Source organism: Marmota marmota, unplaced genomic scaffold, assembly GCF_001458135.2.
Source record: "Marmota marmota marmota unplaced genomic scaffold, marMar, whole genome shotgun sequence".
Lineage (NCBI taxonomy): Eukaryota > Metazoa > Chordata > Mammalia > Rodentia > Sciuridae > Marmota > Marmota marmota.
Window position 1 is genome coordinate 9,571,191 of NW_026000005.1, and position 16,785 is coordinate 9,587,975.

General features: G+C 33.0%; 1 protein-coding gene across 16 annotated transcripts in view; it reads left to right on the forward strand.

The window, feature by feature from the left end:
* Gulp1 (GULP PTB domain containing engulfment adaptor 1) overlaps positions 1-16,785 on the forward strand; it is a 280,193-nt gene that overhangs the window by 254,568 nt on the left and 8,840 nt on the right. For 8 of the 16 annotated variants that reach the window (XM_048808152.1, XM_048808147.1, XM_048808148.1 and 5 more), the window contains 5 exons: positions 1,480-1,596; positions 1,793-1,873; positions 2,276-2,368; positions 11,254-11,478; positions 13,291-13,429. In XM_048808152.1, the coding sequence (XP_048664109.1) occupies positions 1,480-1,596; positions 1,793-1,873; positions 2,276-2,368; positions 11,254-11,478; positions 13,291-13,429 (655 nt within the window). The remainder of the gene's footprint in view (positions 1-1,479; positions 1,597-1,792; positions 1,874-2,275; positions 2,369-11,253; positions 11,479-13,290; positions 13,430-16,785) is intronic. The other 8 variants (XM_048808153.1, XM_048808149.1, XM_048808154.1 and 5 more) reach the window with 5 other exon arrangements.

Here is a 16,785-nt window from a genome sequence, read left to right on the forward strand (position 1 = left end):
AAACATGTTACCCCAATTTTTTACATTAGAAACAAAAAAATATGTTGAGAATCACACAACCTATCATTATCACTTTCACTACTTTTAAATATTACATATGATCCAAGTATGTACCACAACTAATTTCTTTCCTTAAATATTTTTCATTGGCTTGAATAACTAAGCATACATAAGTTGGTATCTGGCATTTTCATTTCATTGGTATTTTTAATGTAACTTATCATAGTTTATTTTCTTGTCTTTTTCCTACATTTTTGTAAGACAACTGGGCCTTCTATACAATTTTATGTACATATTTTGCATGTTTTAGTTAGCTCAGTTAAGCACCATAAATATTTTCTCATAGCTAAAGCTCTCCTTAAACAAATTTTGAGCTCCAAAAATTATGTTATCAATTAAATAGTCTAAGCTTAATAATAAATTATGTTTTTTACATTAGGTTAATCATAGTGTATCACGAAGTATTAGAAATTCAGTAGATTAATTAAAGCATAGCCTTTTCAATACTGTTTCTATCGGTTTTTCTGTCATTAAAACATTATACTTGTCTTCTTCAATATGTTTGCCATACTTTTATTCTAATTTTTTAAATGTTAACATAGTAAATAAATATATTTTTTAATGTGGACTTCATGATAGACTCCATGAAAATTAGTGAATATATGAATGGAGAGAGAATGAGTTGGTGGACTTTCTGGTGGATATTTTTGGCAGTTTCTAGGTGATGGATCATAGATGGTAAATTATTTACCAGGATGAATTCAGATGACAAATATATTTTGTTCAATCCACCTTGCTTTACAAAAATACAAATGGTTCGCTTTCACTTAAAATTGGGAGATCTCCCATTACAATTCGGGTTTCTGACCTCATCTTGCATACTTAAGACCTGACCATTCTGGATTGGAATTATTCATTTCTACCAGACAACGATTAAGTGGAACTGAACAGAACTTGCCTCATTTAAAGAATGTGCTCCTCAATTTTTCCACAGACTCCACCCAGGTGGCCTCATTCAGGTTACCTGCTCAGCATTTAGCCACATTTTCTCACTAGGGGGAAAAAAAAAAGAGCAGAGCAACAAGAGAAATTGCACTTAGCATTGGGTTTTCATTTAATAGGCACTGAATATTTGGGGAGGGGAAGAAAACAACTAGGAAAAAAATACAATAAAAGAAATAAAAAGACATAAAGAAGGAATTCTTGCTTCTAAACTCAATAGCTATTTATTCGTGGTTCATTAATAGCCTCCCCCCACACACACCTAATTGTCTTTGTAGCCATTGAATTAACATTAGCATGACCTCCTTCACTTATTTACTCATCCCTGTCCCTATCTATTGCTCCTTTGAAGTACCTCCTATGAATGTCTTAGAGTACCTCATGTGAATGTGTTCTATTAATTTAAAGTACAGTTTGGCATATTATGATTAAAATGCAATATTTTTTGTTTGTTTGTTTGTTTGTTTTTTTGTAAAGGCTGAAGAGATAACTTTAACAATTGGCCAAGCATTTGACCTGGCATACAGGAAATTTCTAGAATCTGGAGGAAAAGATGTTGAAACAAGAAAACAGATTGCAGGGTTACAGAAAAGAGTGAGTAAACTAAGCTTGTTGTTTCACATTTGTATGCTGTAAGTACAGGGAAGCTTGCATATCATCAAACAAATTTAGAAAGCCTGCCATTAAATTTCCCCCACACTGATTGGAACTGCTTTCACTGTGTTCCTATAATTTTTCATTCCTGATCCCCTGCACAGTTTTTAACTATTTTATATTGAATTCCCACAAGAACTTAGTGTTCTCATGTGACTTTGCTTCACTTCCTGATGCTTCTCATGGGGATCAGAGCAGCAGAAGCAGCAGATGCTGGGTAAGTGGTTTCCCATGCAGATCAGATTCCTTTGTAATTAAATTACACCCTTTCTCCACTCTTCAAAACATCATAGGCAAGTTTCACTGTCTTGTGGTTATACTCCAAGATTATGGGTATAGATTGCACAGTGCAACAAGAAAAGACAAAGATGACACATTAGGAACATAAAATTTGCACACACATAAAATGTATTTTAAATTGAATTTATCTTTCCAGTGACCTAGAATCCTCTATGATTCCTATTTTGTAAAATAATTTTCTCCCCTGTGCACAAAAGAGTATATTAAAAATACATATGTAAATAAAATAAAATGTTATTTGTTAATGTAGTCAATGTAATAGCCAATATTTACCAAGAAATACTTCTGGAAGTTATTCAGTACTCATTTGCTTTTTTAGATCCAAGACTTAGAAACAGAAAATATGGAACTTAAAAATAAAGTACAAGATTTGGAAAATCAGTTGAGAATAACTCAAGTATCAACATCTCCAGTAAGTGTATTGAATATGTGTATGCTTTCCTTAAAACAAGATTATATGGTGATAAAACATTCTCTGAGTTGTAAATTCTGCAACAAATTATAATACTTTGTGTTCCATAATTTAAAATTAAACACAGATAGCGATGAAGTGTGATAAAACAGGATAATTAAAAATTAAAATTGCCTCTGGGGTTCAGGCCAGAGTTGTTTTCCATGTTGCTCTTTCCCTTATGTTTTCTAAAATAATTCAACCTCCCATGTGGTCCTAAGGTTTAAGATTATCTTTCTGTTTGTGGTTTATTCTTTCTTTTGTTCTTATTGATTAGCATTTACTGAGGTCAGTTTTAATGACCCATGCCTGTCTACTCCTGGAGTGTGGAACTTTGTTATAGGAAATGGACTGATACCGAGACTAAACATGGTTTCTTATATTACATGGCAAGCGTTCCCACTGGGAGTGAGGCAATTTTATTTCAGACACTGAAATAAGTGGTTGCTTCTGCTGACAACACTCAAGTACTTGTAGTTAAATTATTTATTTCTGACTTGCCACAGTTTTGAAATCCTTTTCCCAATACCATGTATGACATCATTATTATTTGATTTGTGCAGAAGGATATATTTTGAAAGTAATTGAAATTGAAAACAATATTTTTTGTAGGCAAAATGTATTTAGGACTTTTTTTTTCCTTTTGAATCCTCTGTACCACTGTAATTAATCTCTGTTAATGTGTATATTTTATTGTTATTATTAAATATTTAAAATTAATATATAACTTATTGAATGATACTATTAACTGAAACACAATTGTGGTCTAGGTAAACTTTTGAAAGAATTTTGAAAATTTTCATATGTAGATATGTAATTTTGTTTACATCTAAAAACTCAAATAGTTCACCAGCTCATCATTATGAAAAATGCTTCTATAAAAAGCTGGACTTATGGAGCTGGGGTTGTAGCTCAGTGGTAGAGTGCTTGCCTAGCATAAGTGAGGCACTGGGTTCAATCCTCAGCACCACATAAAAATAAATAAATAAAAATAAAGGTTAAATTCTTAAAAAGAAAGAAAGAAATTGGACTTATGGCTTCAAATGTGGCATGCCCTGGAGATGGGTCAAAAAAAAAATTTTTTAGTTATAAACTCACACTTTCCATCATTCACACTGAGAGAGTTGGGCTTTCCATTGCTTGTCATAGGTTTTGTAATGTGGGGCTGATGTGGCTGAAAAGACAGAGGTTCCCAGGAAGGTACCTGTGTAACTATGAGAAGCACATTGAGGTGGCGGGGTATCTTCTTTGAGTTCTGGCTTTATTATAATTATGCCTTCCTAATTTTTCTCTTCACTGTTTATTGCTCTCAAGGATTACAATTTTTCTCTTGCCTCCTTCTTCCCAAGTGACAGAAAATTCCCTCCAATACTTTCTTCAACTTTTGGTCCCCAAATGGAATGTGTACCCTTTTTGTTGAGACTTTATATAAACTATTCTATGAGACGAAGTATAAAAATAAAGGGGAAGTTACTTTTTCAAGGAGTCTTAAAGACAGTTGTTTGTAGAATCTATGACAAATGCTTTTATATTGGCAAAGGTATAAAATGGATGCGTCATCATTTTGGATACAGAAGCAGAGCTTTTCCACCGTGTTTCCGCTTTTTTTGAAGAAAGAACCCTGAGGATACCATGTTGAGGGGCAAGATTTGGGAGGATTAGAGGGATTTGAGGCATGTTAATAAAACTGCTTCCCCCTCCTTTTTTCCTGTGCCCTCCAAGTTGTCAATGTTCAGGAATAGAACTGGTGTAACTAATGAGAGGATGGGTTAGGCTTGGTCCTCATTATCTCTTGGGTTTACCAACTCACCTTCAGAAATGGTAAGGGGTAAAAGGAATGACGTGATGATCATTGCATTCGGTTTTTTGACCACTTGACTGAAATAGCTATTATATGTGGTAAGCAAGAAAGTTAATGTAAATGAAAGACAGAATGTGAGCATATTAATTTATTCAGAAGTTTTCATTGGTAGAATCAGTTATACAAAACAAATAAAAACCTATTAAAATAGCTAGTCATTAAAATGAATTGGCTCTTAAAATATAAGCCCACTTAATAATTATTTTAGGTGTTGTGTTCATCTCAGATTGAATCTATCTGAATGCATGCTTCAAAGACTACAGTTAATAGGATGAATCAAAAGAAGAAATCATTTTCTCTGCATTTTACACTTAATTCTCATGGGTAGAAAATAATCATTGTAAAAATAACTCAAATTCTAACTTTGTAGTATATTTATATTCTTTTGCCACAGTGATATCTCTGTGCTTTTTCTTTACCTTAATCTTAATCTTACATGATTAAAATAAAAAAAATTAATCATGTAAGATTAAATCTCATACACTAGAACATACACATCTTCTCTAAGACAGAATCATGTTAAATAAGATAGACGTGGCACAGAAAGACAAATACTGCATCATGTCACTTGTATGTGGACTCTAAAAAAGTCTAACACAGAAGGAGAAAACAGAATGATGGTTACAGCCTACAGAGGTGTAGTGGGGAAGGCTGAACAAGGTGAGACTTGAGTCAAAAGAAACAAAAATTTCAGTTTGACAGGAAGAATACTATACAACATGGCACCACCACTAATCCTTGAGAATTGCCAGGGTGTTTTAAATATTCTCACCACAAATAAATATGTATGTGAACAAAAGAAACAAATTATGTGCCTGTGAACAAAGGAAAATAGAAATTATTTGATTCTTAAAATAAAATGACCTCAAGAATATTTTTAAACTGCTAAAATTTAAATGTGCAATTAAGTGTCAATGTTTAAAATGTAAATTATTGACATAACTGATTAAATCAAATGGTTTTGAAAATATTGTTACAGGCATTTGTTGATTTGCTCCCATTTTTTAAACAGATTATGAACAAACACTTTTGCCTTTCATTTACAAGCTTAATTATGTAGCTGTGAAATAAACTAATGTAACACTGAGTTTAAGTATATTTATTTCATATCTGTTAAAATGAGCTACCAACTTTCTGATATTAAAATTAAAAAATAAATTTATCTACAGTTATTCAGTATGAAACGTTGCCACTTTAGAGGAGTTGTTGATGATTCAAGCAATTGAAGTTAAATTTGAAAAAGACAATGAAAATTGTAAATAATTAGAGTATGAACTTAAAATATGAGCATCTCTTGTTTAATTTCTTGCCATCATGTTGGAACAATCAAATTTCTTTTGAACTAAAAATGTTTTACATCAGTTTTTTCTTATGAAATTTGAATATCAGTTTTACAGAATCTAGAGCCAGAACACAAAGCACCTCACAGAAGCCACCCAAGCTGGCAAAGTGACTGTTCATTGAGCTTAGGACTCTGGAAAGGAGACCTTGTAGGTTTTGTTTGTTTTGAGTTCAGAGGATAGAATTCTCCAAAACAGTCAAGTTCACATACTTTGTTTCAAGGATTAATCAGCAATCCATATTTTAGGGAAGAATTGAAATGAATAATGAATCCCATTATGTGCACTGAAATTAAGATATAGATGGGTTTATTTTATACAATTAATTTGTCCTAGTATTCTCCATGAGCTTTCAGTATGTTATGTGACATGGGCTCCCAAGACTGATGGTTCTTCACCACTGACCAGCCCAACCCAGAATGCTTACATGTCTCCTAAATACCACCAATTGGTTTAGTCATGGGTTTCTTTTCTGGCAAATGAAATATCTTTTGATAATACCCATAATACATACCTCTGCAGCACACTGAGATTGTGGAAATCTTTTCACTGGTTTTAGAAATTGGGTCCTTATTTTAAACGATCATTTAGATACACTGAGAAATTTCCGTTACTTGACTGTGCTGTTTGCTTTTTACTGTGTTCTAGTGGTTTGGCAATAGATTAGAGATTGGGTTTTCCACCATTTGGTTCTAATTATCTAGGAACAATCTGATTTCCATTTATTACATTCACATGGCAGTGTTGCCTGTATTTATATTAGAAAAGGGGTTTATTCTGCCCTCCTAGCCTCATGAACACCTCCAGAAGATTGTTCCGTTATAAGATGTGGGCATAGAAAGTTAAATCAAATTGTTCCTTTTGACTCTTACTTCTGAGTGCTTACATTTAACTTTGCTGGCTGTAGAAACTTTTAACCAAATCAGACTATTGCCAGGAAGTTAAATGAATAAAATTGTAGTTCTACGGAATACTGTCTTTTCTATTGCAGAGTTAAATAAACATTCTCTTTCAGTTAAACCCAATATTAGATAAAATTCTACTTTTATGTAATCAACTATGCAGCCCCTGATTAGACTTGATAAGACAATTATGACCTAAAACGTGTATTTCACTGTGGGTAAACAAACCTGCTTGTTTATTTTTTCTAGTGCTTTCTAAACTACTCTTGAAGTCAGGATGGGCAAGAGCAGATTGTGAAAAGTCTCAATTACACAACAAGCCAATGCAAATCTTTAAACAAAGGCATAAATGTTAAACATGAACATTGGTACAAGAACATTTGGTGCCCACAAAAAGTGAATTACCAGTCCACAACTTCACTCTCATAATTGCTACTTGTGTAAAAAATGATTCCATTCAATGAGAAGTAAATCCATTCTCATTTCATTTGTGACTAGAAGTACCTGGTCAAGTCTTATAGTCACTCCTTCTTTCAGGTTTCTCTGTTCTTTGTGGATAATCATCTCCACTTAATTTGCAAGGTCCTTGTGAGAACTATTCGATAGTAGGTCTTACAACTGAGAAAGAATATAAGCCAGCTATGGACCTAGAAAACTGAAAAACAAACAAACAAACAAAAAATATTCCTAGTGCTCTAAGTTTAAACTGGAAAATTCATTACATTTGAAACTTATTTAAGAAGTGATGTTGACAACATGGCATAAGAATGAATTTTGGAAGTATGAATCTGCATGACAATCTAGAAAGGTCTGCTAGAACATTGTACACTACCATTATATTGTCCCATCATCAGAGTTTTTTTAATATTCTTTTAACTAGAAAAAAAGTAAAGTATCTCTGTTTAAATTATAAATTTGAAGGAATTCACTTTTTAAACTTAATCCTAAATAGAATTTTGAGTCTTCACTATTTTCATAGCTGTTTTATCTTGGAAATTGTTTGTTTTACATTTAAAATGTATTTGGGGATTTCTATTGCCAATGCAACTTAATAGCACTAATAAAATTTCAGTGTCAATATTTCCACAGATATTATCACAAAACTTTTTAAACTTTAATTCAGTTTTTGCTTTAGTTTAAAAGTGCTCAGGATTGATTGATAGGATTCAAACACTGTTGTGGCACTTTACTACACTGAAACATTTACAAAGCTGTGCTATGGCCTAAATACACCTAAAGCCACACTTACTTAGAAAAAATAGCTACAAAACTTCAGCAACAACAAATATCAAATATTGACACTCATTATTAATATATCTTAATAACCTAACAAATTCTGCAGAATTAACATGTAATAGGTAAGCACAGATTTTCCCTTAGCATTACATTTTAAATCCTGTGCATACTCCTGAAGATCATAACACTTGGAATTATAAGCATAAAGGGTGTGTTAAGCAATGGTGCCATGTGATCCTATGAGACAGCCTAAAATATTTGGCTTCTAGCCATCTGTCAAAATTCTGACAGAAGAAACCCCCAAAAGATCAAGCTGTTTTTTATCTAAGCAATGTAATTAAGTCTTTTTAAAAAAGAGAACAGTCTCAAATAGCTAAAAATAACTGCTAAAAACTAATAATAATTCCAGAAATCTTACACTTAGTCAAACCACAAAAAAACATTTAATCCAGTGACAAAAATGCTAATGTATACCATTTAGTTGCTATGTCCATATACTTATTCCTGTTTAACACTGGTGAAGAATTAGGTGCTACTGACATATACTCACATACTTCAATGTGCCCGGCTTAGATTTCTTTCTTATAATGAAAGAAATATTACATCTAATTTCTTGACATGAATTATTCCTAGGTTAGGGATCACAAACCCAAATGTCAGTAAGCCCAGGCTGTGACAGAAGAGTGTGATATGGGCATTTAGAGGTAGCAATAAATTCGAGAGCACAGGCCCACTTCAGAGACTCAGTAGATAGTCAGTGTCAGTCAGTGATTCTTGTCCAAGTCCGTGGGCCGACTTTATGTTGCTAAATCTCAAGGAGTAGTCTGAATTTTATGTGAAATCTCTTTATTTTACCTGGAAACAACTAATTCAGTATTTTAAAAGATCTACATGACCCAAACAGGGAGGAAAAAAAAAAGCCAAATTACCAATGACACAACGAAGACCTGTGAGAGAGTGCTAATCTTAAACTCACAATACCCAAATTATTACATTACCAGATATGCCAACTGTATCCATTTTAAAAGTGAAACTGTCTTTAATTGGGGAATTTGAATACTTGATTATTTTCATATTATATACAAACATCATTTTTACATGTACCTTCCCACAGAAAGTAGTACTATGCGAATCCATAGTATTAACAACATGATAAAAATACTAGAGTGCTTTTGTATTAGGTTATGTTGGTCTTCAGTCTGTTTTGAAGCATCCAGTGAATATCTTTTGGCCATTATATTTCATAAACCAATATAGAATATTTCCATTTAATTTTTAATTCAGATGATACTAAGGATATTTACTACTTACTATTTTATTATACTTTACTAAAAATATGGACAACTTATGCTTTACATAAAGTATAGTAAATTTAGGCAAATATTTATTGAAATTTAATATGTATTCATAAAATACATACATTTATGTATATAGTACTCCAATATGTTTTATAGAGTATTTTGGAAAACAAAATTGCTGGCACAGGGAGCTTTTAATTGTAACCAGAAAATTATGGAGGCCACTAATGACAGAATCATTCACTAAAAGATATATGCCCAAAATGAATTTTTTAAATTATAGCCTGAATTATCCTTATATAGTTAAACAGATGAAGAAATATCACTATGGAGATCAAGAGGGAAGTCAATAATTTTAGAGCTATATATACATATTAATAGAGTGATATATAACTGAAATGATCAGAGATGTTTCTTCCTCACTGCACCCTTCGTTCAATGTAAATATTTCACTTTACACTGTCTCCTTTCCCCCTCTGCTTCCACAGTGTGTAAAGAGGTGACTCCCAGGTAGAGGATGTCCCTCAAACTTGTTGGTCCCTTCTTTTTTTTTTTTTTTAAAGGAAAAGGACTTTATTAAAAGACATGGGGTAACACAAAGAATGTACACGAAGACTAGAGAATGGGGTTGGGATGATGAAGCATTCATTGAGAAACAGCTAAGGTCATCCACTAAGGTCTCTTCTAATTCTAATTTTGGTTTGGTAACTCTTCACAATGAAGCTTATCAAAATTGGCTGCCTCTAAGTCTTATTTGGTGTTGAAAAATCTTTGAAGTGTGACTGGCAGCTGGGGAATCCAAGTCCAGACCCACACCCAGTGTGTGATCTTTCAGCCTTGATCACCTAGGATTGTCAAAGGTCCCAAGCAAGCCCTCTGGGGAAGCTGCTCTCCCCATTCCATCAGGATCAGTGCACAGCTAGAGAGGAGTTTAGCCAAGCACTCGCCCCACTGGACAGCCATGCTTTCATGTATCTCTGCATTTTGATCATTTATTCAGAGGCCTCTTTACAGGGTCATTGGCTGAGACTGCCTTGAGTGCTTTTGCCCAAACTGCCTTTTTGTTCTCCTCTATGAGTCAATTGTTAGTACTTTTCTACTCCTAGCTTTACCCTTTTTGCTCTCTCAGGACCATTGGCCAACAACAGCGCAAAACCCTTAGGAACTTCTTGTTCAGGCTCCCTCAGCAATGAGGCAATGTCCCACTTCTGCAGTGATGCTTCTGAACTTTGCCCACAGCCATTTCATGGGGAAAATGGAGCATTGATGAAACAGGAACCTTCTTTCTGGCTTTGCACTAATGGGATCACAGTCAGAGTAAAGGCTTAATTGTTACTTTCATTTTGGCTTGTTTTAATTGACTTCTGTAGCATCTGGCAGGTCAGTGTTCTCTCCAGCTCAGCTCTTGAGAGCAGGTTTCTATGTGGTTAGGGAAATATCCCCCAGAGCCTTCCAAAGACTGATATTCAGACCCAGTTCAGGGTATTATTTGCTTATTTTTTAAAATTTTCTCTGTGATTTATTTGAGATTCTTATAGAGTCTCTCCCCATCTTCATTGTGCCTTGCCATTAGAAACTCCTCACTTTGTAAGGAAGGTCATCGTGACTGGATACTGTTCTGAATTTTGGCTATGTTTCTTAGTCATAGAAGAATAAGTCACAGATCTATGGGTCTTAATTCCTATTATAATAAAAACATGTTACTCTTGCCATTAGTAACATTGGAAAAGACTGATTTGAAGATTGAATCTAAAACACATAGTGTAACCCATTTTTTGTAGATTCTACAAAGCTATAACTTATTTAAGAGAGTTATTCCTCCTTCAGTGACTAATCTTCTCTTATTGTAATAGTTTCTCTTTCCATCTCATTATCCTGAGGACTTCTCCAAAATAAAACTGGGGCTCTCCTCGTTCCCTGCTCTAATCCCTTTCTCTCAGGTCCTGATGAAAACAATATTCTATTTTAAATATCTAAACACAAAATATTTCCCTGAAAAACGATCAAGCTAAGCAAGTGAGAATCTTGAGAACCCTCACAGTAGGAGAAATCAACTTGAAGTACATGTTTTAATTTTTTAACATTATTATGAAATAATCATATTTTCACAAAACACCCTTTTTTACACATTCGTTTTCATGTATCCTTCCCATTCCTCCTTGCCTTCTTTATTCTCCTTAGTGTTTTTCTCTCTGTCGTTCTTTCGCAGCTGCTGCACAGAACGTCTGGTCATGAGCCACACAGGTTTCAGAGATGCTCATCCACTTTCTGGCCTAGTGGTGACGCTTCATCTCCCTGTTTAAACATGTCTTCCACTTCTGTCCCTCCTGTCAACTCGCCTGATTCCAGACTATCACTGGGACTGTTAATACCACCGCCTTCTAAAAGTGGCCTTCCCAGGCCAGTCAGTCAGCGCAGCATTTCAAGACCACATGTAAATTTTCAAAGCAGTAAATTTATTTTATTATCCCCCTATTTTTTATACTTCTAGAAATGTGCCATTTTTATACTAATAAAAAAGTCAGGTAGGTCTTGAATTAATGTGATGGAATAGGAGTCTCTGTGTGTGCCATGTTCATTTCTTTTGGTTCCCTGATATCAGAGTTTCAAATAGAGGGTGGTTATAATGTAGAAATCTAAAAGATGAAATAGGACAAGTACATAAAGTATCTGAAGGACCCACCAGTCACGGCAATTGGGAAATGAGGTCCTTGGTGATACAGGTACAAGCAGCTTCAGTAGATTTCAGTGCAAAAAGAACAAAGTTTAGATTGAAATTAAATAAGTGGTTGGAAAAGGAAAACTACTCTCTTTCAAGAAGCTTAGTCTTGAAGGGAGGAGAAAGAAAGACAACAGGCAGGAGGAATAAAGAGTAAAGGCATTTTTGGTCAGTTTGTTTTGTTTTTAATGACAGGCAAGATTTAAATATTTTTACATCCTGAGAAGAAAGGAAGAAGATATGGAAGCCAGGGAGGTATGGGAAGTATATTATTCATGAATAAGAAGGAAGGGCAAGGGGTACAGTAATTCAATATTTAACAAAAGGTGACACAATTTTGCTGCTTGAAGAAATGCACTTAAAATCATTTTAACAGAATCGGAAACCTTTCACTCTGTGTGTACACAATCAGCCTCATGTATATTTCTTAAATCTCATGCAACATCAGTGAATCAGAAAAATGAGTGTAGTCTTAAATCTCTAACTTCAATAAGAACCACTTGAAATAATCCCTGTTCATGGTGTAGAGGAAAAGCACATTTTTCCTGTATCCCTCTTCAGAAGGGAAATTCTTTTTCTTTCATTCCTGATCAGATGAGATAGTTTTCATAGGAGGTTACACACATATATATTTTTCCACTGGTTGGTAAATTGATGATTGTTTCATATTCATGTTACTTCTTGGCTACATTTTCATTTTTGTTTCCCTGCATTTGTTTAGTCCTGACAAACATTTATCTGATAATTCAATAATATTATTGGTATCTTGGTGATTATTAATTTATTTTATAAGGCACCTATTTATTATAGAAAACAAGATGAAATTTTTCAGAAATGAGATAAACTACAATAAATAACAGTTTATTGTCATTGTACTTATCAATACAAATTAAAATATACTTTAGTTTTTAAAAATGTATAAATTGTTCATTTCATATAAATCTTTATACTTGGGAAGATGAGTTACTTACATTCAATTATTTCTATTTAAAATTGATAACCTTATACAAAATATATTACTGAAATCACTTCGTTATACATATAATTTCTAACATGTTTCTAATTGTCTGATACAAGTGGAAATAATTTTAGGTATACAAAATTCTAGCATCTTGGGTATCCATATGAACTAGCATTGTCACCCTTTTGCCATCATCTTTGAAAATATTGCAGACATTTTCCATTGCTTTCTTGCAAATGAGCATTTTACCACAGTTTGAGCCACATGAAATTGTTAATTTTTTGATTTTTAAAAATTATTTATAATCAGAGGATGAACTAGCCTATTTTAATATACCATCTTTGCTTGACTGCTGACCTATTGTCAAATTAATTAGGGTGCTTATTGAAGAATGTGTATTTTATTTTGTTTTATTTTATTGCATGATCTTAGAATGTCAAGTTATATGATTCAACAAAATTTGTTGTTTATATGTATTATTTGTGTGTATTGTTATACATTTGAAATACTTATTTGATAAGTGCTTATATGAAATGCCAACCTAATTCATATCATCTTCATTGCAGGCTGGCAGTATAACACCGAAGTCACCCTCCACTGACATCTTTGATATGATTCCATTTTCTCCAGTATCACACCAGTCCTCCATACCTACTCACAATGGCACACAGCCACCCCCAGTACCTTCAAGATCTGCTGAGATTAGTAAGCTTTCTAAATAAATAAATATTTCTTGCTCTATTTGGATACATTTTGAATTTTAATTAACACTGTGAGAATTGCATATCTTCCCAAGCTCACTAACAACTCTAATTATTAAAGTGTTATGTTTTTCTGTATGTGCCAAATGCAGCTAATTTACTTTATAATTCAGAGAGTACTACTAAAGACATCCTTGTTTGGAATTTGAACCTACTGAACAAACAATGATATTTTGGTGTAGGTTTACTTACATCATAATAAAATTGTTTAGTTATAGGTTTATTATACTTGAGATTATATCAGTAATTTTTGTAAAAAATAACTGGAGGTAATAATTTTAGCTATTTTTTAACTTTATTAATACATCCTAGTTTAAATATTACTGTTATCATAGACTATATAGGTATTTTTGGTGGAAAATTTATAAATTACATCAATTCTATGAATCAATTTATATCTTAATGATATGTAAGTTTTGTTCCCCACTCTCAGGGTTTCAAAAATGCTTAAAAAACATTGCTTTTATGTTTTATTTTCAATGTATCTGGAAGAAACACCAAAGTACCTTTTTGCTAAGTTAAAAAGCATATAACAAATGTTCATTTTTGATATTTTAGCTGCATATTGATCTGTCCCTGTCAGAGAATATAAAAAAATAGTTTCCAGTGACCATAAATCAGTCACTAAGCCCAAAGGGAAACTGAAGAAAAGAGATCTTATGCTTTATTGAATTCTTTCTCATTAACACTAATACATTTTGAATATAACTTTCAAGGTTTAGTTGAAGGCTTTAATATATGGCAGGACCTATAGTTTATTTCTTTTCACCTATGGAACACAACATCATGCATTGCTCATGTTGTGTACTTAATTCACTTACAGGACTTAAGTAAAATATTAGGGACATTTAAAATCAACTTATGAAAATATTTCAAAACATCAACTCAAAATAGACTTTGAAATGGGCAAGAATTTGGGGGAAAATCCCCAAAAGAATAGGAAAGAAAAGCAAAAATAGACAAATGGAACTACTTTGAACTCAAATTTTTCTGCATAGCACTGGAAACAACAGAATAAAGAAACAACTTACAGAATAGGAGAAAATATTTGCAAGTTACATCTGGCAAAGAGTTAATATCTAGAATATGTTAGGAACTCAACCAATTAATAGCTAAAGGAAAAATGTAAAAATGGACAGAAGATCTACATAGACATTTCTCACAGGAAAACATACAAATGACCAATAGTTTATGAAAAAAACATTAAACCTTTCTAATCATCATGAAAATTCATACCAAAACCATAAGAGAAATCATCTCACTCCAGTTAAAATGACTATTATCAAAAAGACAAAAGATAACAAGTACTGGAAGAAGGATAAAAGGGAACTCTTGCACATTATGTAAATTAGTATATTCACTATGGAAAACAGTAGGGATGTAACTCAAAAAATTAAAAATAGTAACGTGATCCAACAATCCCACTACTTGTTGTATATCCAAAGGAAATGAAAGCAGTTTGTCAAAGACACATCTGGACATCTATGTTTTTTGTAGCACAGTTCACAGTAGCCAATAAATGGAAAGAACTTAAGTGTCCATTAACGATGAATAGATTAAAAAAAAATGTGGTACATATATTCAATGGAATATTTTTCAAGCTTAAAAATGAATGAAACACACTGATGTTTGGGGAAAGGTGGATTGGATGGAACTGAACATTATTATATTAAGTTAAATAAGCAAGGCACAGAAAAAAGAAGTAGCATGTGATCACACTCATATGTAGAATATTAAAAAGTTGATCATGTAGTAGTTGGCATTAGAGCTGTAGTTACTAGAAGTTGGGGAGAATAGGGAGAAGGGAGGGATGGGGAGAGGTTACTCAATTGACCCAGTTACAGTTTAATAGTAGTAGGTATGCTATTGTACAATACAGTGACTTCAGAAAATGAAAATGTGCTGTATATTTTAAATAGCTAAAAGAATAAAATATTTGGAAATTCATATAACTAAGGAGGTGAAAGATCTCTACAATGAAAATTACAGAACACTGAAAAAAGAAGTTGCAGAAGATCTTAGATGGTGGAAAGACCTCCCATGTTCTTGGACAAGCAAAATTAATATTGTCAAAATTGTTGTACTACCAAAAGCAATATTCAGATTCAGTGCAATCTCCATTAATATAGAAGTGACATTCTTCACAAAACTAGAAATGTCAGGCCTAAAATTCATTTAGAAAAATTAGAGGCCCAGAACAACCAAAGCAATTCTAAACAAGAAGGGCTATGAAGGAGGCATAATAATGCCTGATCTCAAATTATATTGCAGAGCTGCACTAATATAAACAGCATGGTATTAGCATCAAAATAGACATGAAGATCAGCAGAATAGAATAGAAGACACAGAAGCGAATCTCATAATTGCAGTCATCTGATACTTGACAAAGGTCCCAAAAATAATTGTTGGAGAAAAGATAGCCTTTTTAATAAATGATGCTGGGAAAACTGGATATTCATTTCTAAAATAATGAAATTAGATCCCTATCTATCACCCTGAACAAAAGTCAAAGTGGATCAAAGACTTAGGAATTAGATCAGAAATGTTGAAAGCAGTAGAAAACGTAGGGTCAACAACCCATCATATTACTGCAGGCACCAACTAGGCACCAACTTCCTTAACAAGACCCCTAAAGTTCAAGAAATAAAAATAAGAACCAATAGGTAAGATACCATCAAATTAAAAGCTTCTTCACAACAATGAAAATGATTAAGAGCATCAAGACACAGCCCATAGAATGGGAGAAAATGTTTGCCAGCTATTCCTCTGAATGGGATTAATGTCCAAAATACTTAAAGAACTCAAAAAACTTACAACATAAATACAGATAACACAATCAATAAATGGGCAAAAGAAGAAATTTCAAAGAATAAATACAAATGATCAACCAATATGAAAAAAAAATTTTCAACATTTCTAGCAATTAAGTTTGGGATATGGAAATCAAAACTACACTAAAATTTTATCTTACCCCAGTCAGAATGGTAATTATCAAGAATACAAATAAAAAATGCAGGTGAGGATGTGGGGCTGGGGGACTCTGACACATTGTTGATGGGAATGCAATTTAGTACTATCACTCTGGAAAGCTGTGTGGAGATTCTTCAAATTACTAGGAATGGAATCACTGTATGACCCAACTTTTCTTATTCCTTAGTTTATTCCATATAACTAAAATTAGTTTATTACAATGATGCAGCCACATCAATATTTATGGCAGCACAATTCACAATAGCCAAATTATAGAATCAACCCATCAATAGATGGATGGATTAAGAAAATGCAATATATATATATATA